This window comes from Halichoeres trimaculatus, unplaced genomic scaffold (genome assembly GCF_033239565.1).
Source record: "Halichoeres trimaculatus isolate MK-OKI-2021-1 unplaced genomic scaffold, fHalTri1.1 fHalTri1_scaffold_10, whole genome shotgun sequence".
Lineage (NCBI taxonomy): Eukaryota > Metazoa > Chordata > Actinopteri > Labriformes > Labridae > Halichoeres > Halichoeres trimaculatus.
This window is the reverse complement of record NW_027437187.1, coordinates 1,999,463-2,025,942: the sequence shown is the minus strand read 5'-3', so window position 1 is coordinate 2,025,942 and position 26,480 is coordinate 1,999,463. Positions and strand designations below refer to the sequence as shown.

Here is a 26,480-nt window from a genome sequence, read left to right as displayed (position 1 = left end):
GCACTTTCAGTGCCAAACGTGTGGATTAGATTTGATTATATGTCCGAGTTTAAACAGGAATAAAAAAAAGAATTCTTGTTGTTTTCATCCGCGTTGGTAAATTTTAATTTTCCACTGAAAGCGGAACAAAAAGTCCGCAGCGACACAGTCGGGGCTGTGTTGATGTGACACACAGCAGAAGTATAAATAATGGAGGCAGTCCTGCTGTAGTAGCTCACCTCTTTTCTTCACTTGTATCAAATGCACGATGTCCTCACCTGAATCCCTGAGGGAGTTTGTGACCGAGCGGCTGGCTGCAGCTGCTGAAGACATTCTGTCCGCTTTTCAAGCGACCATCGTCCGCTACGAGGAGGAGATCGACCGGCAGCGCAGAATGCTGGATGTGGTTTGGAAACCTCACATTAACTTACACAGAATTGGTAAGTCTTAAAGATAGACAGAGAAACTGGGGTCATACTGGAGTAAAATAGTGTTACTGTGAGAGTGAAGACCTTATCACAGACCACTCCTGGTCTGTTTTAAAGAGACATGTCTGGAGAGCAGGTACACTTCTGATGTGGGGCTCACAGTTTCTCCAGGGTCTGATGAGCAGACTTCACATTCTTCATGGAAACTAAATGATGTATTTGACTGCAAACAGGCAGACGAGTGGCTCCAAAGATCCTGGAGACATAAAAGGAGCAATGTCATGTTGATTCAGGAAACAGCTAATTTCTATAGACTGATCATAAAGAAGACCATTTACTTCATTTACCTCTTTATTCTTTAACTTAACAACATTCTCACAGGGTCTCTTAAAGTGGCCCTTAGAGCTCACAGCACTGCAACTTCAGAAAACATATGCAAAAAGATAAATCAGAAACAAATTAAGAAAACATCTTCAGCAATCTGGCAACACTTGTGCAGCATTAAGAAAACGCACTCCAAACACCACAAAACAACACATTAGAAAAGCATACTGCAAACACCACAAAACAACACATTAGTAAAACACACTCCAAAAACATTGCGACACTTTGAAAAATGCAGTGCAAACACTACAAAACATCAGAAAAAGGTGGTGCAAATATATCACAACTAGGGCTGGGCAACGATTAAAACTTTTAATCGTAGTTAATCGCATGATTTCCCTGATTAATCATAATTAATCGCATTGTGAAAGTGCCATAACATCTGTCATGCAAACACAAAATCAGTACTTGTTATACAGTAATAGTTAAATCACACATTTAGTGCAAATCAAATTTACAAAATGTAAATACAAAATTAAAGCTTATTACCACTGTCAGGGCATTAAAGTGATACTCCGGGATGGAACAAGTTGGGTCCTATCACAAGGTTTAGGGCAGAAATTACCCCTACAGCAGTGTTTTTGTGCAGCAGAAGCCCAGGGTGCTCGCACCAAACACCCCCTTCCTGCTCCTCTGCCGGTTTCCTCTGCACTCAGACGGGACCATATTTCACTTGACCAAAAACACAAATAAACAGACTCCCACCGAAAAACTCTGATATCGGTCTGCATTCACGCTTTATTTAGAGAATTTTCAGCGCGTTACTTTCACACAAAAACACCGCTAAATAAAGCTCTAGTTCTCATTGTGTCTCTTCGTCCTGGCAGACTACCTGCATTTGTTTATATTTGGCACACCGTGAGCGCAGACTGATGCACTAAGCAGCGAGCGCCTTTAAAGGGCAACTGCGGTTTTTCGACAGCTGGACCTTATTTATAGGTGTGTGCATGCTCATATACTTACTCAGACAAACATCATGCAGCTCGGAGTCCTTCAGAAGTTATTTAGATCCAACTGATTTTAGCCGCACTTCGCTTCATCGCGGGACATGATCTCTGCAAAATTGCTCATTTCAGCTATATTTTTTCATCCATCCTCAGTGTCATCACAAATACACTCCTCTTCTGTTGCCATAGGCGAACACTGTCCACAAGCGCACCACCAGTTTGCATTGAGTCGTGGACGTGCTCCTGTTTGTTGTTCTCAGCCAGCTCTTCGTCTCTCTCCCTCTGCATCCTTCTTTCATGGAGCTCCTCGTCCGTGTACTCAGGCTCAAACCGGTAAGGACAACCGTCAAACTCGAAGTCGTAGTCTGAAGACGGTAGACGAGCTAACTTTATGATAACACTGGCGATGGATGAAAAAATATAGCCGAAATGCCCCTCTTCTCCATGCTTGTTTTGGTTACTCATCGTGTTTTTCCGCCAATTTCACTCCCGGTCAGCGACAGACATTTACAAAATAAAAGCATGTGAGCAACATGCACTAACGTGCGATAAAATATTTAACTGCGTTAATAGATTGACGAGTTAACGCGAAAATAACGCGTTAACTTGCCCAGCACTGATCACAACACATAAGAAAAACACACTGCAAATACAATACAACACAACACATTGAAAAAATGCGCTTCAAATACAACAACACACCATTAGAAAAAAGCACTGCAAACACCACAAGAAAACCATTAAAAAACACACTGCAGCCACCACATCACAACACATTAGGAAAACACACTGTAAACATTACAACACAATACTTAGAAAAAGTCGTGCAAATATATATTACAACTCATCAGAAAAACGCACTGCAAACACCACAACACAACACGTTAGAAAAACATGCTGCAAATACAACAACACAACCATTGAAAAACTCGCAACAAATACCACAACACAACACATTAGAAAAATGCGCTGCCAACACCACAACACAACACATAAGAATAACACGCACTGTAAATTCCACAACACAACCCAACACATAAGAATAACACGCACTGCAAATCCCACAACACATTAGAAAAGTGCACTGCAGATAAATTAAATTTGATGCACATGTCCAGTTGTTGACATAGATTTTCAGTCACAGGTCTATTATGGTTTTCTTTCTGTCACTTATGTTGGAAATGAGGTAAAAACTATGTGTTTTTGAATTAGCATTGTATTAGAGTATGTGTAATTACTTTTCTTTGTAACTATTTTTTACTAAAATTCTGAGACAATCATTGAAATAATTGAGACTGCTTTTATTTTCAGCTTTCAACACAGTCTCTAAGATCTGTGTTCCAGATGTTACTTGTAATGGGCTGCCTTTGTTTCTCAGGAACAAACTCATACACACTCGTCTGTCTCTTGACATCAACCGAGGACCACAATAGGCTTTTTTTTTTCAGTTCGCATTTTTCAGACAGTTTTTATGGACATCTTCGTGGGGGTGCACGATAACGGGAAATTATTACGTCATTCCTATCGGTACGGTATTACGGCAGCTAGCCCCGATAACGTGTATCTTTGTCAGCGCGGCGGTGCCCCGCTCCCACTACATGAACGGCCTGCAGTGAATGATGCGTTCAGGCGGCGTCGGCAAAAATATTACAGCGCTTCCTGACTGGGAAAATGTAAGAGTTCCCCCTCATGTCGGAAAAGACTCATTAAGTTGGTCATATTGTGGTGGTTACAGACTTGAATTGGCACCCACAGTATGTTTTTTACATGTTACACATAAACAATACAAACATAAACTCGAAAAGGCCAAAAGAAGGACTAGCAAACATGGGAACCGTGATTTTACGTCATACCCTAAATGCATCACAGCACAGCACAGCATGTTGACGCTTCAAAACAGAACACATGGAGTCGACTGTGTCGGACTTCTTTAAAGTTTCTGAAGAAGACAGTTATTCCAGGAAAGTTCCATGAGGAAGAAAAGGGAGCAGCTTGAATACTTTAAACCTAATCAGTCACCTGAAACAAAACCGTCGCTTCGACAGAGTTTTGAAAGCACGAGGACACCTGGGATGCTAAAGACGCTAATAACGTAAAGCCGACCGCAACAAATCCACTGGGACTTATACACTTCTGAAAAATCCAAGAAATTTGCCGGACATGACCCACGGGCTAAGGTTATTCAAGAATTGTTTAGAATACAGTGTCAGGTCAGAACATGTGCCATCTTTATAGGCACGAACAAAACACTGAATGAAAACCATCATCTCCAGCTCTCATACTCTCACACTGAGTGAGGTCTTGCACACACCTCCGCCCCTCCCTCCTGCTGCTCTCTGACTCTGACCCGCTCACAGCCGTCATGATGCCTTCATACTGACAGTCACAAACACAAACATCTGCACTGAACACACAACTAACAGCAGACCCAGATAGCAGTCAGTTCTGGGCCGATTCTGGCTATCTTCCGCCAGTGTCGGCCGACAGACGGACAGATTATCTGTGTACATGCCAGAATCGTCCCAGATGTGGAAGCCACCTGCCAGTATCATCATCTAAAAGGTGTTGCTGGGCCAGTGGTTTTCCCACGGTTTATGGCCCATGACTGTACAGTAACTGTTGGCCCACATTGTTCTCTTAGTGTGTTGGTACACAATCGGAAAACCGTGTCTGGGCCGGAACAGATGACCAACATGTAAACCGGCGTTTTAATTTAGATACACAACAGGAGGGTCAGCTGTTGTTTTTCTTACAGCCCGTCACAATTGAGGGAGGGCGGTGCCCCAATGAGGAGCTCGTCAGGAAATTTGTGAACCGCTTTTGTTTCTCAGTTGAAACAAGTAAAAAATTCCAGACTACAGTCATATAGCACTGGATCAAGTGCATACGAAAAGAGGACTAGAACAACTATCAACAAGACCATACGCTACCGTCTGCGCGGGGCATCCCTGAAACAAAAACAAGCGCTCCCACAAACCTCTTGGGGAAAAAAAACGCCCACAGGCGTTACTCCTCGGGTCACGCTCTCAAATCCGGGCAGGCGCTGAGAGGGCAATACGGTAAGTGGACCTCCTCTTTATCAATAAAATGTTTTCTCCCAGTCTACTTATGTAACCGAGAGTTATGACAAAGTAAGAACCATGTTTTAAACTTCAGATTTTGCTTACTATAAGGTAAAGTAATAAGCACCGACAAAAACTTGACTAGAAAAGCACTCGGAGAGCGCAAATCACCGCCAATACAGTTTAGGCTGATAGCTGCCCAGATGATAGAGTCCTTTAAAAACAAAAAACCTGTATCCAGACATCAATCCGAATTGTTCCCAATATCTAGTCATTTTTTCATTTCTCCAAATTTCATCAAAATCCATCTATAGCTTTTTGAGTTTTGTTGCTCACTAACAAACAGTCAAACCCCGGCACAAACGTAACCTCATCCCTGGCTGAGGTATTTAATTCTGGTACAGTGTATAGGCATATGTAGTTTGGAGCAATTTATGTGCCCAGCACATCTTCGATTTAAAAAATTAATTAAGTTTTGCCATGTATGAACTGTAAATTTTACACATTTTTCTTGACAGCTAGCTTACTAAAAAAAATGGCGGGCAGTGGAGCCTTTTAACGTCCGAAACGTTATGGGCCATGTATAGTCTATCAGCCATGGCCCAGCAATGAATAATTTAGGTGTGGGCCAGTTGTGGTAATTCTGAACTCAGCCTGAACATCACTTTTTAACTCTTGGAGGGATCGTTTACCTGTAGCAGCCCAATTTCACAACATTTAGTAAGGGAAATTTTGACAAAAAGGTGGGGTATGAGTATATATATCACTAGTAACTGTCATCACCAACAGGTACAAGGATGCTCAACTTGTTTATCAGAAATACCATAAATTTGTTTGATTTTTATATTAACTTGTATGTCTTTGTCTTTTAGAGGCTGATTTGTCCCATGATCCGTCTGGCACCACATCAGATTACAGGTACCACTAGTTATACCCCTAACCCTGAGCCTTATTGGAGGATGTGACATCAAGGACACTGTGTGGCGCATTATGAAGCAGACCATTTCCAACAAGCTAGCTACACAAACAAATTGGAGAGGGGTGAATGGGAAAAACTCCATGGCATCACTTCAGTTGAAGAATGTTATAATTGGTAAATTCATACTCAGATATAAAATTTATACTTTTCAATATTGTACTTCTGGATCGTATAGTTTTGTTCTGCACTGACTTTATTTCTCCTATTTCTTTGTACTGTCTCTTTGTAACTTCTTTTCTGCATCAGCTGCTGTCAGAAAAAATCCTTTAACAACGAAGGCCCCTGAACATGAGATTGAAATGTACATGAAGCGATGGTTGCAGCTGGCAGCAGACGAGAAGGGGGAAGGAAGCGACGGACAAGAACTGCATGGTCGGGGATTTTTTTACATTGACAGTCTTCACTTTTGAATTTTTGTTACAATGAATTTCCAAAATATAAATTTTGTTACATTGTTATGTTCCAGATTATTGTTTCTTTGTTGTAAATGCCATGCTGTTAAGGCTGAAAATGTTGGCAGTTTGTAAGGTTGTACTCTAACAAAACAAAAAGCATGAATTATCAAAATAAAATCCAGTTAACTGTTTGAATGTTGAATTTCTTGGACACACCTACATACACAAAAGCACACACACAAGGTCTTACTGATGAGTTGCACTACACAAATTACTTTTTCCAGTTTTATCAGTATTTATAGAATGTTAAAATATTGAGGATTTTCTTTTATCCTAAGCAGGGGGCAATGACAAATTTTGCCCATTTTCTAATCAAACAGCTGCTGCTAAGTTGAGTTCTAATAGTATAGGCATAACCAGAAAATTAACTGTATGTTTGAAATGGGACAGGACTTGAGATCTCCATGGCAACAAGATCTCCATGCACACAGTAAATGGGCCAGAACTGGGCCAGCTGTATATTTTTAACGGTATGTAGTGTATGGGCCAGATGTGGACCCCAACTTTTTATCAGTTGTAATGAACACACTGGGCCAGGTCCGGACCATATACTTCATGACTGTCAGGTCAAACAGTAGTGGGCCATGTCAGGCCCACTACTGTTTGACCTGACAGTCGTGAAGTACATGGGCCGGACTTGGCCCGAGGAACCAGCCGTATAGTGGGCCAGAGGAAACCCAAGTATGTGGCCCATGTGTGGGCCATAAGTATTTTGCTTGCTGGGGAGCTGTTACAGTATGAACGCCAGAGTCCGTTTGTGACACGTCCGCGGAGGTGCGTTGTTATGATAAAGTGCCGTGTTTTTTAAAGGCAGTATAGTATAGTATATGGTATACAGGTGTTTCCATTGCATATTTTGTGATAAACTTCTCTGAAAAATCACCTCATGAGAGCATAAAAGCTTTTTTTATTCAAATTTGAGAGGTTTCGCGAAATTTTGGTGTCTCTATTATTATTTTTTTTACATTTAAGTTGCAGAAAAAAAAAAATGAACCTCATTTACTGTAGTGAAAAGATATTCATTTGAATCAAACCAGAAGCCAGAGTCCTTTAAGACAGATAGATAGAAAGATAGATAAATGGTAAGATAGATAGGTAGACAGACAGACAGGAACCTAATTAATCCCTCGGAAAGGTTACCCCAAAAAATTCAGATTCCAGCAGCAGTTGCACCAAAGAATAGAACCAGCACACAAGTAGAAAAAAATAAATAAGATACACACTCAAGTTATATACGAGCACTATACTGTACACAGTAGCTGCAATTATAATAGTACTTAGGTTTTTTTTTTATAGAATTCACGTCATGATCTTAGGTTAATATGTAAATGTTTGAGAGTGTGTGTTATCGGTATCGGCCTGGAAAAGCTGAAAGTTCTCGGTTATCGTATCGGTTCAAGGAAAAAGTTGTACATCCCTACATCTTCAACGTTACACTCCCTAACTGTACTTTTTTTGGTTGTCTCACAGTTGTTTAACTGCTCTGCTGCATTGACCATTGTTAACTTAAAATCAGAATCATAACTCTGCCTCAATTCTCTGTTAGCTAACCCAACTTTTGGTCCACTTTGCTCTGGACAGTCAGTGCACCTCTCCATGCCTCTTCTCCTGTCTCTGCGTCTCTGCTGTGATTGACGGATCACTGCAGCCACAGTGAGGTCACTGTCTTTACAAAAAGCTGGCTCTCACCATAGACAACTATCAGCATGTGCCAATGCATAGACCCCGATTAAAAGAAGACCCCCCACTTTTCACATTATTTTCAATAATGAAAAAAACTTTGGCTTATATTCAGGCCAATACGGAAATTCACGTTTCCTGTCTCACCTCAGTGATGCTTCTGTTTCATGTTCCTGTAGAGCTCCCACAGCAACATGTCTGCAAGGAGGAGGAGGAGGAGGAGGTTCTCTCTGAGCAGCAGCTCTGGAACCAGGACAGGACCTCCAGTCTGGACCAAGAGGACCCAGAGCCTCCTCAGATTAAAGAGGAACAGGAGGAACTCTACAGCAGTCAGGATGGAGAGCTGCTTCAACCAGAGCTGAGAACTGAAGACTTGAAGCAGAGTCTTACATTTGAGGATGGGAAGAACTCTGACCTGGGACAAACAAATAAAGAGCAGTTTCATTCTCCAGACCCTCATGTCCCTAAGAACCAAGATCCAAAGACAGACCAGCATGAAGAATCCGAACCAACCGGATTATCAGAACTTAAACCTAAGAAAAGGGTTGACAGAAGAAGGAGTCCCAACCCCAAACTGTCAGAGACTCAGCAAGCAGAGAAGTCCCTTCAGTGTGACACATGTGGGGAAGATTTTAAGTATAACTCAGAGTTACAGACACATTTGCGTGGCCACACAGGTAAAGAGACACACACCTGCAAGAGCTGTGGGAAAATATTCAGCTACAAGTCATTACTGACCGCTCACTTGAAGACGCACACAGGTGAGAAACCGTACTCCTGCAAAACATGTGGGAATCATTTCAGAAGCAGCAGGACACTAGTGGTCCACATGAAGACTCACACAGGTGAGAAACCGTACTCCTGCAAAACATGTGGGAAAAGGTTCCGTCAGAATACTCACCTGAAGAGGCACGCTCTGACTCACACAGGGGAGAAACCTTTTTCCTGCTCCGTGTGCAGCCAGTCCTTCAAAGAGAAACGTGCTTTAAATGACCACATGAGAACTCACACAGGGGAGAAACCTTTTTCCTGCTCTGTGTGCAGCCAGTCCTTTGGAGAGAAAGGTGCTTTGACTGACCACATGAGAACACACACAGGTGAGAGACCCTACTTCTGTAAAATTTGTGTAAAAGAATTTAAGTCTTCATACTCTCTGAAGTCCCACATGGAGAGACACACAGGTGAGAAACCTTACTGCTGTGACACCTGTGGGAAAAGGTTCAGTCAGAATGCTCACCTGAAGAGGCACATTCTGATTCACACAGGGGAGAAACCTTTTCCCTGCTCCGTGTGCAGCCAGTCCTTCAGAGATAAAGCTACTTTGACTGAACACATGAGAACTCACACAGGGGAGAGACCCTACTTCTGCAAAATTTGTGAAAAAGAATTAAAGTCTTCAAACACTATGAGGTACCACATGAGGAGACACACAGGTGAGAAACCGTACTCCTGCAGCACCTGTGGGAAAAGGTTCCTCCGCAACTCCGAGCTCAAAAAGCATTCGGATCGGATCCATTCAGAGGAAGAACCGTCCTTCACCTGCAAAACCTGTGGCAAAGCGTATCGGTTCAGGAGTGCCCTGACAGAGCACATGAAAACACACTTGGATGAGAAGCCTTATTCCTGCAGTGTCTGCCGCAAACAATTCCTGCAAAGCTCAGCTCTGAATATTCACATTCGGATTCATACGGGGGAAAAGCCGTTCATTTGTGAGACCTGCAGGAAATCTTTCAAATCCAGCAGTGAGCTGAGGAGACATGTAAGAAAAATCCACACGAGAGAGAGGCCACACTCCTGCAGCACCTGTGGGAAAGGATTCTTTTGGAAGGGAGACTTGAATAGGCATTTTAAAAGTCAGTCAGGTAAAAGCTGCTCTCCTGTGGCACCTGTGGAAGGTCGCTCAACATGAGGAGTTCCTTTTATCAACACATTCAACCAAATTGAAATAAACCCTGTTAATCTGAAATAGGGATGCATCTATACTGATCCTGGTATCGGGTATTGGTGTATCGGTGCCCGTCAAAGCAGGATCGGTATTGGGGCTGATGGTGAGGGCCAATTCATAGAGCTGATCCAGGCGAACAGCTCTATGCCTTTTTTCACTGGCTCTCTGGGCTACTTGATTTAAAATGTTACCTTTGATGTACTTTTTTTGCTGCATTACCAGTCTACAGGGTATAAAAGTTTACATTTGAATAGAATTTCTGTACATTCTGAAGCTTTGTTTGTACTAAATAGTTATAGTTTAAATAAATATTTACTTCAGTTTTTCCATCTACTCATTTTTTGCCTTTTACCCAAAACATTACCAGTCTTATCCCACAGTAGGACATGCAGGTTATCATTTACCACTGGTATCAGATCAGTATCGATATGGACTGATACCCAAAACCCAGGCATCAGTATCAGAACCAGAAAAGTTGGATCGGTGCATCCCTACATACTGTGCCATTACACATTGCACTCAGGTTGTTGCAACGCTATTTAAAAATTCATCCATCCATTTTCGATACCGCTTATCCTGTTCAGGGTCATGGGTGGCTGGAGCCTATCCCAGCTGTCATTGGGCGAGAGGCGGGGTACACCCTGGACTGGTCGCCAGCCAATCACAGGGCTGACATATAGAGACAGACAACCATTCACTCACACACTCACACCTAGGGATAATTTAGATTTACCACTTAACCTGATGAGCATGTTTTTGGACTGTGGGAGGAAGCCAGAGTACCATGGTGTCCCACACATGCACGGGGAGAACATGCAAACTCCACACAGAAAGGCCAACCAGTGACCTTCTTGCTGTGAGGCTGCAGCGCTAACCGTTGCACCACCATGCAGCTATTTAAAGAATGGCTTGAAATTGAGAATGATGTTTGTTTTATGTTTTACTATGTGGCCTACTGTATTGGTATGGATCAGGTATCGGCATAATTGAATTTTAATGGATCACATCAGAATGTAAAAAAGTGTATCGGCCTGTATCTCTAATCTGAAATACACCAGGTGTGTCTGCAGGCTGTCCCCGTTTTGTCACTGCAACTGATCCGATAAGTTTCCATTCAAATCAATCTGTCAACTAACACTGGATCTTTTCATTGCAGTCTGCGTGGCTGCTCTGTCGTGTTGCAGGTAATATGCAGATGTCCTATTTTAGCCGGATGTGGAGCTGTGACACATAAATTCAGCGTTGGGAAGATCGAGTGGGACAGGAAGTCGTGACCGGAATCTACCTAAGAATACCCAGTGATTTTCCAAATAAAACTGTGTTAAAATCAGTTCAAATTTAGCTGGACTACCACAACAAACGGACATAATGAGTGAAGCCAGACCAGAGGCCTATAGCACAAAGCACGGTCAACTTTTCCTCGGTAACTCACATCTATCCAGGATTGAGTACCTGTAACAATGGCAATCAGGATAATTGATAGCAAGACACAAGTTATCAACACGGTAACTCAACCCAGGATTGTCTCATCAAGAGCCATGAACGCGCACGTAAAAGAGGAGGGCTCAGAGGCAGCTGACCAATCACAATCATGAGCGACTAAGAAAGCTCTGTACGTCACCGCTGAAGAGCAGCGGCTGATAATGCAGCAAAACAAGGAGGAGAGAAGCAATAACTTGGTAAGGGGGAACACGGTAGCAGCAGCCAAACGCTGGCAAAATGCATGGCAACGCAGAGTGGACTGTGTAAATACTAAGTTACTCATCAGTGGCTCAGTATGATAGTGATCACACTTCTAAATCCCATAAAATAATAAATGCTACTGTGCAAATGACTTACGTGTATTCCAATTATCATGTCATTCTCCCAGATGTAATCCTTCTGGAGTCAGAAGAACATGGAGCAGATAAAAAACAAATACAAGAACATCATCATGTCTGAAAAGTCTGTTTCAAGCAGTGGCGATTGCTCTAAGACTACAAGAGAAGCTCAGCTCCCCCTAAAATGTTCCCAAAAAAGTGGTGATATGTTCTGCTGTGTGTATATTTCATTGACAAAATATGCCCCAGAATTCCTTCATCTTTAGTTCAGAATCAGCTCCTATCACAGGTAACTGGCCCCACCTCCTTCTCATTCATCCTGGGAACGCTATGAATTCGTCCCTAAGTTGCGTAAAGGCAGCAGCCACTCGATGCGCGGGATGCCGTAAACTTGCTCAGCCGCTCCTCATCCCCGACAGAGTACATGAAGCTGCCCGTGGCAAAGAACCGCAGGGAGATGCACAATGTCTGTGGGACAGTCAGTGCACTGCTCCTGTGGGTTGCACGGGCAATGTACGGCTCTAATATTTCACAGAGGTAGAGTAGTCTGGGCCGTGAGAACCTATACCTCTTATACAGGGAATCATCGCTTTGATGGAGTGGATCTGATCGATCTTTAAACACCCTTTTCGTAAAGCTCTTCTTACAACTTGTGCCTCTGTCCACCAGGTTTGGGAGAAAAGGGCAGGCCATTGTTTCGAAGAAGCCGATTGGCCAGTGGGAGGGGCTTTTTATAGGATCAGATTCAACCTCCAACTTATCCTGCTCCAGAGCAGGATAGCCGTTCAGAGTAGGTCACCATGGTGATCTACTCTGATAAAAAAGGAACCGGCTTCGTGCTATTGGTAATCAAGAGTTAACCCTGAAGTTATCTCGCTAAGACACTAATCCTGCTTCGTGATATTAGGCCTCTGGAGTCAACAGGTTTGAGGTTTCACTGCCCAACATGAATGAATGGAGTGGGAACTCCTCAGTCTGTGACTCCAGCTGTCCATCTGTCTGTCAGGCAGCTTGTTGGACTGAACACACAACTGGTGTAAGTTGACAAACACAGTCAAGACGCAACGTAATGGAGTCACACTGCAGACGTATCTGGTGTAATGGAGACGTGATGCAGCATGTGGAGCCTTAGGCCATGTCCACACATAGCTGGGTATTCAGCATATATATTTATACGTTTAGGCCTGTCGTCCACATGAAACCACAGTTTTACATCACTGTAAACAATGTTTTCTGAAAACTCTGGCCAAAGAGAAGATCTTTGTAAAACTCTGGGTTCATGGTTTTGTGTTAGACGCTGGGAAACAGAGTTTTGTTTTCTCAAACAAGATCTGTGTGAAAACCTGCAGTCACACACCTGAGTTTGTAAGTCCTATGACATCACATGCGTGGAAGTGGCCGTGTGTAGATATGCTGGAGACGATTCAGTTGAAGTGATGGCTGTGTCTCTGTGTTTAAATGTGTTTCATATCCAGAGGAGATCTGGGTAGTGTCGATGTAATGAAAAGATTTAATTCGAACAATGTTTTAAAGTATTTTTGACTTTTTCCTCCTTTTAATTTCTGCTCATATCAAACATCTATCATGGATAATAATGCTCATCACTCCTCATATGAAACAGTGACGTGTTTTTCATTGGCCTTCATGTCCTCCCTGTCCTGACACTAACTGCTCAGACTGAAGACATCAGACTGTTGTTCTTCCCTGAACTGCTTATGAACAAGCTGAAACAGAAGAAATAAACCTGATGACTGTTGGTACCAAAGACTGTTGGGATCTCTTCTGTGTTTTCTGATGTAAAACCTTTGTAACATGAAGATGTGGGTTTAAGATCACTGTGGTGAGACATTCTGTTCACCACACCTTCAGATGACCTACATGCAGATGTCAGGGCTTGGTGTGAGACTGCAGCTACTTTTGCACAGTGTGTCCTGTTTCAACACGTCTGGTGGTCAAACTACATCAGGCATGTCCAAAGTCAGGCTGAGGTGCGTTTTCATCCAGCCTACAGTTTTCGTATGACTAAGTATTCATTACATCACTGTATGCAGCTGACATCGTTTGCCCTCTTTTGTCCTGTCAGGTTATTTTTTGCTCAATTTTTTGGCTGAAATTTTGGTGTCTTACCCCACACAGAATGATATTTTGTAAGAAGGGTTTTTCATGAAAATCTTCAAGTGTATATATTTTTTGTTTTCATACGTCAGTTTTACACTGGGGGTAAATTTTCCCTGTCACTGTTTATGGAGACAAAAACAGAAACAACAACAACATCAACAAAAACCCAAAGCCAACATATGTGAAAATGTGATCCGATTTTGAGGACTGAGGATTTTCCTTTTGAGATTATGTTAAACTATAAATAAGTTTAGAAATGAAATTGTTTTTGATGCATTGTTTTGTTTTTGGTATATTTAGTATATGGTGACATCATAACTGAATGGGTAGAGATAATAAATACAATTGAGTATTCGGTTTGGACTGAAGTTAATTGAAAGATGTGAGGAAAAATAATAAACCAAAAAATCTGTTTTTTTTTTTTTTTTGTTGTTTTTTTTTTGTGGTTGTTGCAGCTTTTGGTAGAGGACATTTTTGTCCTCTAATTTCCTCAAAGTGTTGAACATCAAAGCAACCCATGAGGCTCCAAATGAATTTAATCATCATGATGTGAAAATGTGCTTCATCAGAGAGGACACAGGAACAGAGTTATGAAATGGAAGGTGAACAGTAGTGTCCAAAGTGGCACAAGTTATGTATTATTATTGTGTATTGAAAACATGTAGTGATATATCTGTTGTTAATGTGAATCATGAATAGGTGGTTGACGCAGTAGGTTCCCGCACTTGCAAGAAACTCTCTATCACAGTCTCCCCGGAGTCTGGGCACCCCTAAAAGTCTGGTCCTAAACTGCCTCTCATACACAAAATAAATACTGATTGGCTTTGCTTTTTCTCCTCTGATTGGTTAATCCACAGCACAGGTGTTCGATGAAAGGTTCATCTTTTGAACCTGGACTGTGGAACAATCAGAAATCCTCATCTGATGATCTGAAATTATCTGAGATGATATATAATCTGAGTTTATCTGCTGATGTGTAAGTATTGCAATCAGGGAAATTAAAACAAAAAATTCTCCATTTCATGGCAGACTGCACTCAGCATTCTGGTGCTTTACTGCCATCTACTGGAGTCTGGAGTTATTTCCCCCAATTACATACAAAAATCACCTTGATTAAACAACCATTGTGGAATGGGCACTAAAATAGTCTGCTCGAGTTTAATTATTTAGTGGTAGTAAAAGTGCGAGCCTTCAAATCCACTTCAGTGCATGTGGATGGTGCATCGTGTTCCCTCCATGCGGCCACCAGAGGGCAGACACACGTCAACCCTGACTCTACGCTGCCAGCTTTACATTAACGAAGAAGGTCACCTCCTCCTTACATGAGGTGTAGAACCTGGACATTTCACCTGAATGTGGCTCAAATATCCAGTTAAACCACAGAAACACAAGACAGGTAAGACATTCCCACCACACTGATCATAGTTTGCCAGCTGAGCAGCACTGTTAACTAGTGATGGGTGCTCCAGGCTTTGTAGATGCTCCGAAAATGCTTCATTGCTCAAAGCTTTAACGATACAACGCTCTAGTAGGTCATCTAGTGGTCAATAAAATGAAGTGCAATTGTTATAGGTTAGGTTGTTGGAATCTGTTGTTGTGACTGTCACAGAGTGCATCCAGACGGACCAAGATATAACAAAAATATATATTTCTTTATTTTTCAAACATGATTTGAACGGCACAGAAACACTTTGAGGGAGAGCTCCTCACGGAGACATCTCCCAACTCGTCTCTCCAGTCCTAGGCTCTGGAGAGGTCTCCTCACTCTCTGCCATGCCACACCTTTTAACACCTTCCCCTCAGGTGCCACTGATTACCCCGCACTCACAAAAAGAAAACACACCGGTAACCAAACCTTCCCCCATTAACATGCTGTAACTTAAAAGAACACTACTGATAAAAATGTAATGATGGATTAACGTTAACAACAGAAGAAAATGAATTTGATGAATAAACTGATTGGCCAATCCTTAAATCCAAAATAAGTTACAGATAACCTTAACCCCTAAACTCAACAATGCATTACACAACATACTAAAATAACATTCCCCTGTTTATGTTTAGAGTGTGAATGTATATATGAAGGTGTAGGAGTATGTATGTGTATGTGTATGTGTATGTGTGTGTATGTGTATGTGTGTGAATGGGTGAGTGAAAGGCTCAGAGAGACAGGGCAGCAGGCCCAGCAGAACCTCCCTTCACAGTGACCTAGCTTAATTTTTTTTTCTGTTTCCCTTATATGGTTTCAGGAGGGTTGCAGGCCCAGCAGTGACGTCATCAGGAGCATGTGGCGCCGTTGGCGGGTGTAGGCTGCACCTTCACCTTGCTTCCCCCTAATTGTGTGTGATTGGTTGTTACACCTTAATTTTTGTTCTCATTGGGCACATTTATTTTATTATTTTTTTTTTAAATATTTGTTTATTTTGACGTACACAAAACAGCACACAACACAACACACAACATATGTACATATATACAGTATTATTTACAATACACATAACGCAGCAGAGAGACAAACCCAGCGCAGGGGTATCAAACTAGGAGTTCATAAATCATGCACGTAATTTAAGGCTTCACATATCTGCAATGTTTTAATTGCCTTTTGATTCTCAAGTCCTGTCAGAGTCCCAAAGTAATAATCAATTTCCAGTTTAAGTTGTAGAAAGCGTGGGATTTTTTCAGCCCATCTGGATTTATGTATGTTGTATTTCCCAAGTAGTATAATAAGGTTTAAAAGAAAAGTCTCTTTGTATCTAGTGCTGCTGTCGAAATATGAAATAATGTCCTTCATATTTAAGTGGACGCTGATTCCAAATTGATCTGTCATAAACCTTTCCACCTCTATCCAGAGCAGCTTTACACACAGACATTCATAAAACAGGTGAATCACAGTTTCGGGCTCAGATTTACAAAACACACACATTTCATCTATATCTCTGAATCTGGAGAGTATTTTTTTAACTGGATAAATCCTATGTTCAATTTTAAAGGATACTTCTCTTATCTTGTTGGTAACACAATATTTTTTATTTATATTCCACACCAATTTCCAATTGATATTTTGAACTTGTGCTTCCCAAAAAGCCTTAGCAGAAGGAATTGATTTTTCCTGACAGAGACTTCTAATATGGTTACTATTACACTTCTTGTTCATGGGCACATTTTCTTTGGTTTGCAGTGTGTGTGTGTGTGTGTGTGTGTGTGTGTGTGTGTGTGTGTGTGTGTGTGTGTGTGTGTGTGTGTGTGTGTGTGTGTGTGTGTGTGAGGTCACAGGGTGTGGGCACCAGCATGTATGGTAAGTAGTCTGCACCCCCTTTCCCAGTCACAACCACTTACGAGCCCTTGGTCTGGAATCTCCCCTTTTATTAGTTTTCTTTTTTAATTAACTGTTTTATCTTTTTCCTCTTTATGGTGAATTATTGTTGCTGCTGCAGGTGTTTTAAGTAATACCAAATAAGTTATACATTTGATCTTGAACTAAATTACCACTAAAGTTTATCCAAATCCAAAATGCCAAAGCAAATTGATTCAGATAGAAAAACTTTTTTCATAGATGTTGATGACCTATCAACAAATAAAACTATGATGTTAGCTGAAGATTAGTCTGAATTGCTGAGAGAGGTTGTTTTTTCAAAAAACTGTGGCGGTGAGGTAAAGTGAGACAAATAGTGTGGGGTAAAGTGAGACAGTGATCACATAATTTTTTCAAGGTTAACTAAGGCCAACTGATCTTGCCACAAACCTAAATCTTACAGTAATGAATTGTCTACTGTAGGTAGAGATTGGTTTGGCAGCTCTCTTGCACATCTTCCTCTCTCTGTCCAAACTCCAGAGGCAACATCCCTGGAAAGGGCTACAGCCTTCAATAAAGCTACAGTTGGGGAGTTCTTTGGGCCATTGTAAGCTTGTGATTGAGAACATGGTCCACAAGTGTGATATATCATTATTGTCGTCTACAGAAAATGTGTTGCCACTGTCTGTACAAAGGAAAGTACACAGACATACTTCCCATTTGATGGTTCATGAGATTAACCTTTAAGCTATTTCAGAAAACAGGTTGATCATTGGCTGGTCGAACGCTTTACACATTTCTATTTGTTAGAGAAAGTCAAGGCTGACCAAGGAGAAATTCACCAATCCAGACAGATTTAGAAAAAATGTCTACTGGAATTGTGTGGAAAGATGCTGTCAATGAAGGCGGACACTTTTCTTCTAGCTCCCTCCTCCCTATGTGCCCTGCTTGCTCTTGGTCTGTCTCTGTCTGAACTATCAGAGCCAGACCGTATGCCTGTCGAGGATGTTGAAGACATCTACATATTTGGATTCATGATAACAGGCTTTCTGCTGTTTGGAGCTGGCAGTTTCCTGATATATCGCAAAATTCAGAAGCTGTAGGCTGCTATTTCTGCTATCCACAATCAGCCCGTCTTTGAGGGATTTGGCCGGGCTGTCAACACTCAGACTCAAGCGACATGCGAAGTGAATCGCAGACTGGATAAGATGGATAACAACTTGGAAAAGTTGTCAACTTGGCTCGGCTGTAATGGGACACCAAATTAGGCCACAGAGATGACCAGTAGAACTCTAAAGCAGATGGAAAATTTTACAGTCTGCCTGTTCCAAAACAATTTTTTTATCTCTCTTTCGGCTCCTCCGCGTTGGCCTTGGTAGGCTGATAAGCGCTCTTCTCTCCTGGATGGTATGCAGACAGATGCTCTCTCCCTCCCAACCCCAACCTTCCACCTGTGAACTTGTCTCTGGAGGATCAGAACTCTTTGAGGTCGTCTCCACGGCCACCATCAGACGGCAGAGAGATTGTCGAGTCTGGTGGGGATGAAGCCCATGGGCTTACACATACACAGACATGAACTCACATGGCACACACACAACCTTGGACTCAACGCCTTCGTTGGCTCTGTCACAGTTCATCTGTAGAGGGTAGTGCGTGAGTGCCTGAGAAGGCTGCATGCCCACGAGACCACTTTTTTAAAAAATAATTTTCACTGCCCTTCTTCCTAAATACAACCTGATGATTTCCATTGCTAGGAAACATCCTAAATTAATGGGAAATGTGTACATTTTACTGATGCACCATTTCAGCTCACTTAGAGGGGAGCAAATGTAAAAACTGTCTCACATTACCCCATTCTCCCCTAAGTAGTGATAGAAATGTGTGTTTTTCCACATTTGTTTTACACACATTTCTATTTCTGACCATTCTATGTACCTGGTACCTCCAGTGTTGCCACACATCCAGGTAACTACCCAAATCGCAACGTCAGTGCAAACCCACTATTGAACCTTATTTATTTATTCATTTAAATCAATTTAACCATATATTGATTTTATTTTTTTTGTTTGTTTTTGGCTAAAGTCAAAGTTTGATGATCACATTCATCAGTTTTATTTAAATTCTTAATTTAGACTGACATGTTTTGGGTACGTTTGAGCAGTACTGTACTTTTTAAAGAATAGATTTTATCTTATAATGCTATTCATTTTTTATTATTTATTTTTAGACATTTTTCATTTGTTTATTTGTTTCTTTTTATTTACAGTCCAAGTTTTTTTTTTTAAATTTTTACTCATTGTAACTTCTTTATACCTTAATTTCTATTTATTTGTTCTTCATTTTTTCTGTCTTAAAAAATCTTAAAATCGTCTTTCTTTCTTTAAGCATTTCGTTATTTATCAGCCTCAGAGTCTTTTCTTTTTGTTCTGTGTGAAGCACTTTCAGTGCCAAACGTGGATTAGATTGGATTATATGTCCGAGTTTAAACAGGAATAAAAAATATATTTTTGTTGTTTTCATCCGCTTTGGTAAATTTTCCACTGAAAGCGGAACAAAAAGTCCGCAGCGACACAGCCGGGGCTGTGTTGATGTGACACACAGCAGATGTATAAATAATGGAGGCAGCCCTGCTGTAGTAGCTCACCTCTTTTCTTCACTTGTATCAAATGCACGATGTCCTCACCTGAATCCCTGAGGGAGTTTGTGACCGAGCGGCTGGCTGCAGCTGCTGAAGACATTCTGTCCGCTTTTCAAGCGACCATCGTCCGCTACGAGGAGGAGATCGACCGGCAGCGCAGAATGTTGGATGTGGTTTGGAAACCTCACATTAACTTACACAGAATTGGTAAGTCTTAAAAATAAACAGAACAACTGGGGTCATACTGGAGTAAAATAGTGTTACTGTGAGAGTGAAGACCTTAGTACAGACCACTCCTGGTCTGTTTTAAAGAGACATGTCTGGAGAGCAGACTCCCTAAAGTGATGCACATGTCCAGACTGGAGTCAAGCCAGCACACAAGTAGAAACACTCGGTCAAGCCAGCCCACACGTTGTTTTATGATGCGCGAATATATGGCAAATTACGGTAATAGCGGCAAACGCCTCATTTCAAAGTAAAAGCAATCTGACTGATAGTACAAGATGTGAGGATTAAACTCAGATAAAAATCAGCTCATTCTGATGTGGAATTTCATAATAAAAGCCCTCTAAACTTTCGAATCTCACTGTATTTTGCTCGGCGCTGCCCTAGTTTCTGCCTGTTGCAGTAGCTCTCCCGTTTTTGTCTTGTAATTTTTTTTGTCTCTTTTTGTCGTCTTAGTATTTGGAGTGGATCATTACTTTGTATGGTTCATTGTTGGTCATAGACACCAAACCTTTTGTGGCTTCTGTGATATTTTTACTACTTTTCTCCTGTGTTTGTCTGGAGATCCTACATGTAACCATGGCTGCATTGTTTACATGTGAAATTAGCTGTTAGCAGCCTGTAGCATGTCAATGCTAACTAGTGTAAGGCTTGATGATGTCCCTCGAGGTGAGGAGGAGGAGGTGAGGACGACATACTGTTTCTCCGATGTGAGCTGGGAGGTGACGATGTGGACCTGTCCTTCCATCCATCATTGTTGGGAACGTGGAATCTAGCTCTGGTGGGATGGACGAGCTAGCCGTGCTAACCCAGCGGCATCGTGCTGTTCACGGACGTGGCTGACGGAGCTGACATTGGACGCCGGCGCCACATTGGAGGAGCTTCACCTGCTGTGAGCAGACAGGATCCAGGAGACAGAGGCCCCGTTTACACGACGCCGAAAACGGTCGATTCCGCAAACATTTCGTTGCGTTTTGGCCTTCCGTTTAGACGAGACCACGTTGCGTTTTCAGTGAAAACGCAAACTTTTGAAAACGCTCCCCAGAGTGGAAAGATCTGAATCCGCTCCTCCATCCAGCTTCGTGTAAACACAGAGCGGAGCGTCTCAGGGTGAAACGCTGACGTCACCGCATGCGCACTCGCAGTTTTAGGTGAAGGCTCCGCGCTAAGCCACATTTCCAGTTGAGCCAGTAGTTGGGGGTAATGCGCGTTATGGTTGGATTGCCGACCGTCTCACACAACAAAACGGCAGAAAAAGAAAGAACAGAAGAGGAGGCTTCTCCTCCTGGAGTCGTATGAACGCGGATCGTTTTCACCCCGTCCTCATGTAAACGCGGGTGGCTTTTGAAAACGCAAAGGAAGAATCGTTGAGGGAGTCTCCGTGTAAACGGGGCCAGAGACTGAACAGACTGCTGGGGAGGCTCAGTCCTGGACCCTGTGGAGGTGGAGACTGGCTCGGCTGGAGAGTGGTGGACGAGTGGTGGACGGGATGTCGTCATCTAATTTCTTATGGACCTTTTTGCACTTTCAATACACTTTCTTACTTTTGTTTTATTGATTGCTGCTGTGACTCCTGATTTTCCCTCGGGGATGAATAAAGTAGTTTTCTATTCTGTTCTATTTTGTCGATAATTAGATTATAATTATCAAAAATAAATCTTTAGTTATAACTGGACCATTCCACTTTAGACTGATAGTACTTGACCTCAGGATGACACTCAGAAAAAAACAGCTCTTTCTGATGTGGAATTTCACAATAAAAGCCCTCTGATTTTTTATTTATTTACATTTTAACTAACTATTATTATTAAAATTCTGAGACAATCATTGGAATAATGGAGACTGCTTTTATTTTTGGCTCTAAATACAGTCTCTAAGATCTGTGTTTCAGATGTTACTTGTAATGGGCTGCCTTTGTTTCTCAGTAACAAACTCATACACACTCGTCTGTCTCTTGATATCAGCCGCCATGAGGACCACAATAGGCTTTTTTTTTAGTTCGCATTTTTCAGACAGTTTTTGTGGACATCTTGGACATTACACTCCCTAACTGTACTTTTTTGGTTGTCTCACAGTTGTTTAACTGCTCTGCTGCATTGACCATTGTTAAGTTAAAATCAGAATCATAACTCTGCCTCAATTCTCTGTTAACTAACCCAACTTTTGGTCCACTTTGCTCTGGACAATCAGTGCACCTCTCCATGCCTCTTCTCCTGTCTCTGCATCTCTGCTGTGATTGACGGATCACTGCAGCCACAGTGAGGTCACTGTCTTTACAAAAAGCTGGCTCTCACCATAGACAACTATCAGCATGTGCCAATGCATAGAGCTCGATTAAAAGAAGACCCCCCACTTTTCACATTATTTTCAATAATGAAAAAAACTTTGTCTTATATTCAGGCCAATACTGTAATTCATGTTTCCTGTCTCACCTCAGTGATGCTTCTGTTTCATGTTCCTGTAGAGCTCCCCCAGCAACACGCCTGCAAGGAGGAGGAGGAGGACGACGAGGTTCTCTCTGAGCAGCAGCTCTGGAACCAGAACAGGACCTCCAGTCTGGACCAAGAGGACCCAGAGCCTCCTCAGATTAAAGAGGAACAGGAGGAACTCTACAGCAGTCAGGATGGAGAGCTGCTTCAACCAGAGCTGAGAACTGAAGACTTGAAGCAGAGTCTTACATTTGAGGATGGGAAGAACTCTGACCTGGGACAAAAAAATAAAGAGCAGTTTCATTCTCCAGACCCTCATGTCCCTAAGAACCAAGATCCAAAGACAGGCCAGCATGGAGAGTCCGAACCAACCGGACTATCAGAACTAAAACCTAAGAAAAGGGTTGACAGAAGAAGGAGTCCCAACCCCAAACTGTCAGAGACTCAGCAAGCAGAGAAGTCCCTTCAGTGTGACACATGTGGGGAAGATTTTAAGTATAACTCAGAGTTACAGACACATTTGCGTGGCCACACAAGTAAAGAGACACACACCTGCAAGAGCTGTGGGAAAATATTCAGCTACAGGTCATTACTGACCGCTCACATGAAGACACACACAGGTGAGAAACCGTACTCCTGCAAAACATGTGGGAAACATTTCAGGTTCAGGCGCATTTTGGCAGTCCACATGAAGACTCACACAGGTGAGAAACCTTACTGCTGTGACACCTGTGGGAAAAGGTTCCGTCAGAATACTCACCTGAAGAGGCACGCTCTGACTCACACAGGGGAGAAACCTTTTCCCTGCTCCGTGTGCAGCCAGTCCTTCAGTGAGAAACGTGCTTTGACTGAACACATGAGAACTCACACAGGGGAGAAACCTTTTTCCTGCTCCGTCTGCAGCCAGTCCTTCAAAAAGAAAGGTGCTTTGACTGATCACATAAGAACTCACACAGAGGAGAAACCCTACTTCTGCAAAATTTGTGAAAAAGAATTTAAGTCTTCATACTCTCTGAAATCCCACATGGACAGACACACAGGTGAGAAACCTTACTGCTGTGACACCTGTGGGAAAAGGTTCAGTCAGAATGCTCACCTGAAGAGGCATGCTCAGATTCACACAGGGGAGAAACCTTTTCCCTGCTCCTCGTGCAGCCAGTCCTTCAGAGATAAAGCTACTTTGACTGAACACATGAGAACTCACACAGGGGAGAGACCCTACTTCTGCAAAATTTGTGAAAAAGAATTAAAGTCTTCAAACACTATGAGGTACCACATGAGGAGACACAAAGGTGAGAAACCATACTCCTGCAGCACCTGTGGGAAAAGGTTTCTTCGCAACTCCGAGCTAAAAGTGCACCATCGGGTCCATTCAGAGGAAGAACCGTCCTTCACCTGCAAAACCTGTGGCAAAGCGTATCGGTTCAAGAGTGCCCTGACAGTGCACATGAAAACACACACAGGCAAGAAGCCTTATTCCTGCAGAGTCTGCTGCAAACAATTCCTGCGAAGCTCATCTCTGAATGTTCATATTCGGATTCATACGGGGGAAAAGCCTTTCATTTGTGAGACCTGCAGCAATTCTTTCAAATCCAGCAGTGAGCTGAGGAGACATGTAAGAAAAATCCACACGAGAGAGAAGCCACACTCCTGCAGCACCTGTGGGAAAAGATTCTTTTGGAAGGGAGACTTGAATAAGCATTTTAAAAGTCAGTCAGGTAAAAGCTGCTCTCCTGTGGCACCTGTGGAAGGTCACTCAACATGAGGAGTTCCTTTTATCAACACATTCAACCAAATTGAAATAAACCCTGTTAATCTGAAATACACTAGGTGTGTCTGCAGTCCGTCCCTGTTTTGTCACTCTAAAATAGGGATGCGTCTATACTGATCCTGGTATCGGGTATTGGTGTATCGGTGCCCGTCAAAGCAGGATCGGTATTGGGGCTGATGGTGAGGGCCGATCCATAGAGCTGATCCAGGCAAACAGCTCTATGCCTTTTTTCACTGGCTCTCTGGGCTACTTGATTTAAAATGTTACCTCTGATGTACTTTTTTTGCTACAGGGTATAAAAGTTTACATTTGAATAGAATTTCTGTACATTCTGAAGCTTTGTTTGTACCAAATAGTTATAGTTTAAATAAATATTTACTTCAGTTTTTCCATCTACTCATTTTTGCCTTTTACCCAAAACATTACCAGTCTTATCCCACAGTAGGACATGCAGGTTATCATTTACCACTGGTATCAGATCAGTATCGATATGGACCGATACCCAAAGCCCAGGCATCAGTATCAGAACCAGAAAAGTTGGATCGGTGCATCCCTACATACTGTGCCATTACATATTGCACTCAGGTTGTTGCAACGCTATTTAAAAATTCATCCATCCATTTTCGATACCGCTTATCTTGTTCAGGGTCGTGGGTGGCTGGAGCCTATCCCAGCTGTCATTGGGCGAGAGGCGGGGTACACCCTGGACTGGTCGCCAGCCAATCACAGGGCTGACATATAGAGACAGAAAACCATTCACTCACACACTCACACCTAGGGATAATTTAGATTGACCACTTAACCTGATGAGAATGTTTTTGGACTGTGGGAGGAAGCCGGAGTACCTGGAGAGGACCTGCGCATGCACGGGGAGAACATGCAAACTCCACACAGAAAGGCCAACCAGTGACCTTCTTGCTGTGAGGCTGCAGCACTAACCATTGCGCCACCATGCAGCTATTTAAAGAATGGCTTGAAATTGAGAATGATGTTTGTTTTATGTTTTACTATGTTGCCTACTGTATTGGTATGGATCAGGTATCGGCATAATTAAATTTTAATAGATCAGATCAGAATGTAAAAAAGTGTATCGGCCTATCTCTAATCTGAAATACACCAGGTGTGTCTGCAGGCTGTCCCCGTTTTGTCACTGCAACTGATCTGATAATTTTCCATTCAAATCAATCTGTCAACTAACACTGGATCTTTTCATCGCAGTCTGCGTGGCTGCTCTGTCGTGTTGCAGGTAATTTGCAGCTGTCCTATTTTAACCAGACCAGGAGTCAATAGGTTTGAGGTTTTCCAGCCCAACATGAATGAATGGAGTGGGAACTCCTCAGTCTGTGACTCCAGCTGTCCATCTGTCTGTCAGGCAGCTTGTTGGACTGAACACACAACTGGTGTAAGTTGACAAACAGTCAAGACGCAACGTAATGGAGTCACACTGCAGACGTATCTGGTGTAATGGAGACGTGATGCAGCATGTGGAGCCTTAGGCCATGTCCACACATAGCTGGGTATTCAGCATATATATTTATATGTTTAGGCCTGTCATCCACATGAAACCACAGTTTTACATCACTGTAAACAATGTTTTCTGAAAACTCTGGCCAAAGAGTAGATCTTTGTAAAACTCTGGTTTCATGGTTTAGTGTTAGACGCTGGGAAACAGAGTTTTGTTTTCTCAAACAAGATCTGTGTAAAAACCTGCAGTCACACACCTGAGTTTGTAAGTCCTAGGACATCACATGCGTGGAAGTGGCCGTGTGTAGATATGCTGGAGACGATTCAGTTGAAGTGATGGGGTTGGGGGCCCCTCGGCCACCTGGGGGTCGGCCGCTGGGGCCTGGCATACCTCCACATCTTGCCCCACCTGGCCTGGCTGTGGTTCGTGGCCTCCCCTCTGGGGAGGGGTCTGGTCCTGGGGGAGCTGGCTCTCGGGTGGCTTGGGGCCTCCGGCCTGCCGCAGGGGATGTGGGGGTGACTGGGTGCTGGGGGTGGGGGTGGCTTGGGGCCAGGTGGTCGGAGAGGGTGGGCGCTGTCTGCAGGGGGGGCCACTGCTTTGGGCCCTGGGTGCTGTCTTTGGTATCGGCGGGGAGGCAGGTCTGTGCCCCCTTGAGTCCTGAGGCTGTCCCTGGGCCTGGCGGTTTGGGGACTGTGTTGGGGGGTCCTGGGTGCCCTGGTGGCCAGGGGGGCGCCCGTGGCTGTGTTTTACTTACTTGGATATTCGGTGACCACCTCACACGCATGCAGATACTCAAGCTTCTGTCGAGACTAACTAAGAGACATGATAGATCCTATCAGAGCATGCCGAGTCGGGTACTATTA

At 42.8% G+C, this 26,480-nt stretch overlaps 1 protein-coding gene and 1 long non-coding RNA gene across 2 annotated transcripts; both read left to right on the top strand.

Annotated features, from left to right (window-relative positions):
- Positions 1-161: 161 nt before the first annotated feature.
- Positions 162-25,743, top strand: LOC141796152 (uncharacterized). The gene is made up of 4 exons (XM_074677120.1): positions 162-419; positions 8,094-9,818; positions 19,704-19,934; positions 22,417-25,743. The coding sequence occupies exons 1-4, from the start codon at positions 248-250 to the stop codon at positions 24,144-24,146; spliced, it is 3,858 nt and encodes a 1,285-aa protein (XP_074533221.1). The 5' UTR covers positions 162-247; the 3' UTR covers positions 24,147-25,743.
- Positions 4,589-6,148, top strand: LOC141796326 (uncharacterized). The gene is made up of 3 exons (XR_012598885.1): positions 4,589-4,797; positions 5,673-5,893; positions 6,026-6,148. It is a non-coding gene; the product is annotated as an uncharacterized LOC141796326 (long non-coding RNA).
- Positions 25,744-26,480: the final 737 nt, after the last annotated feature.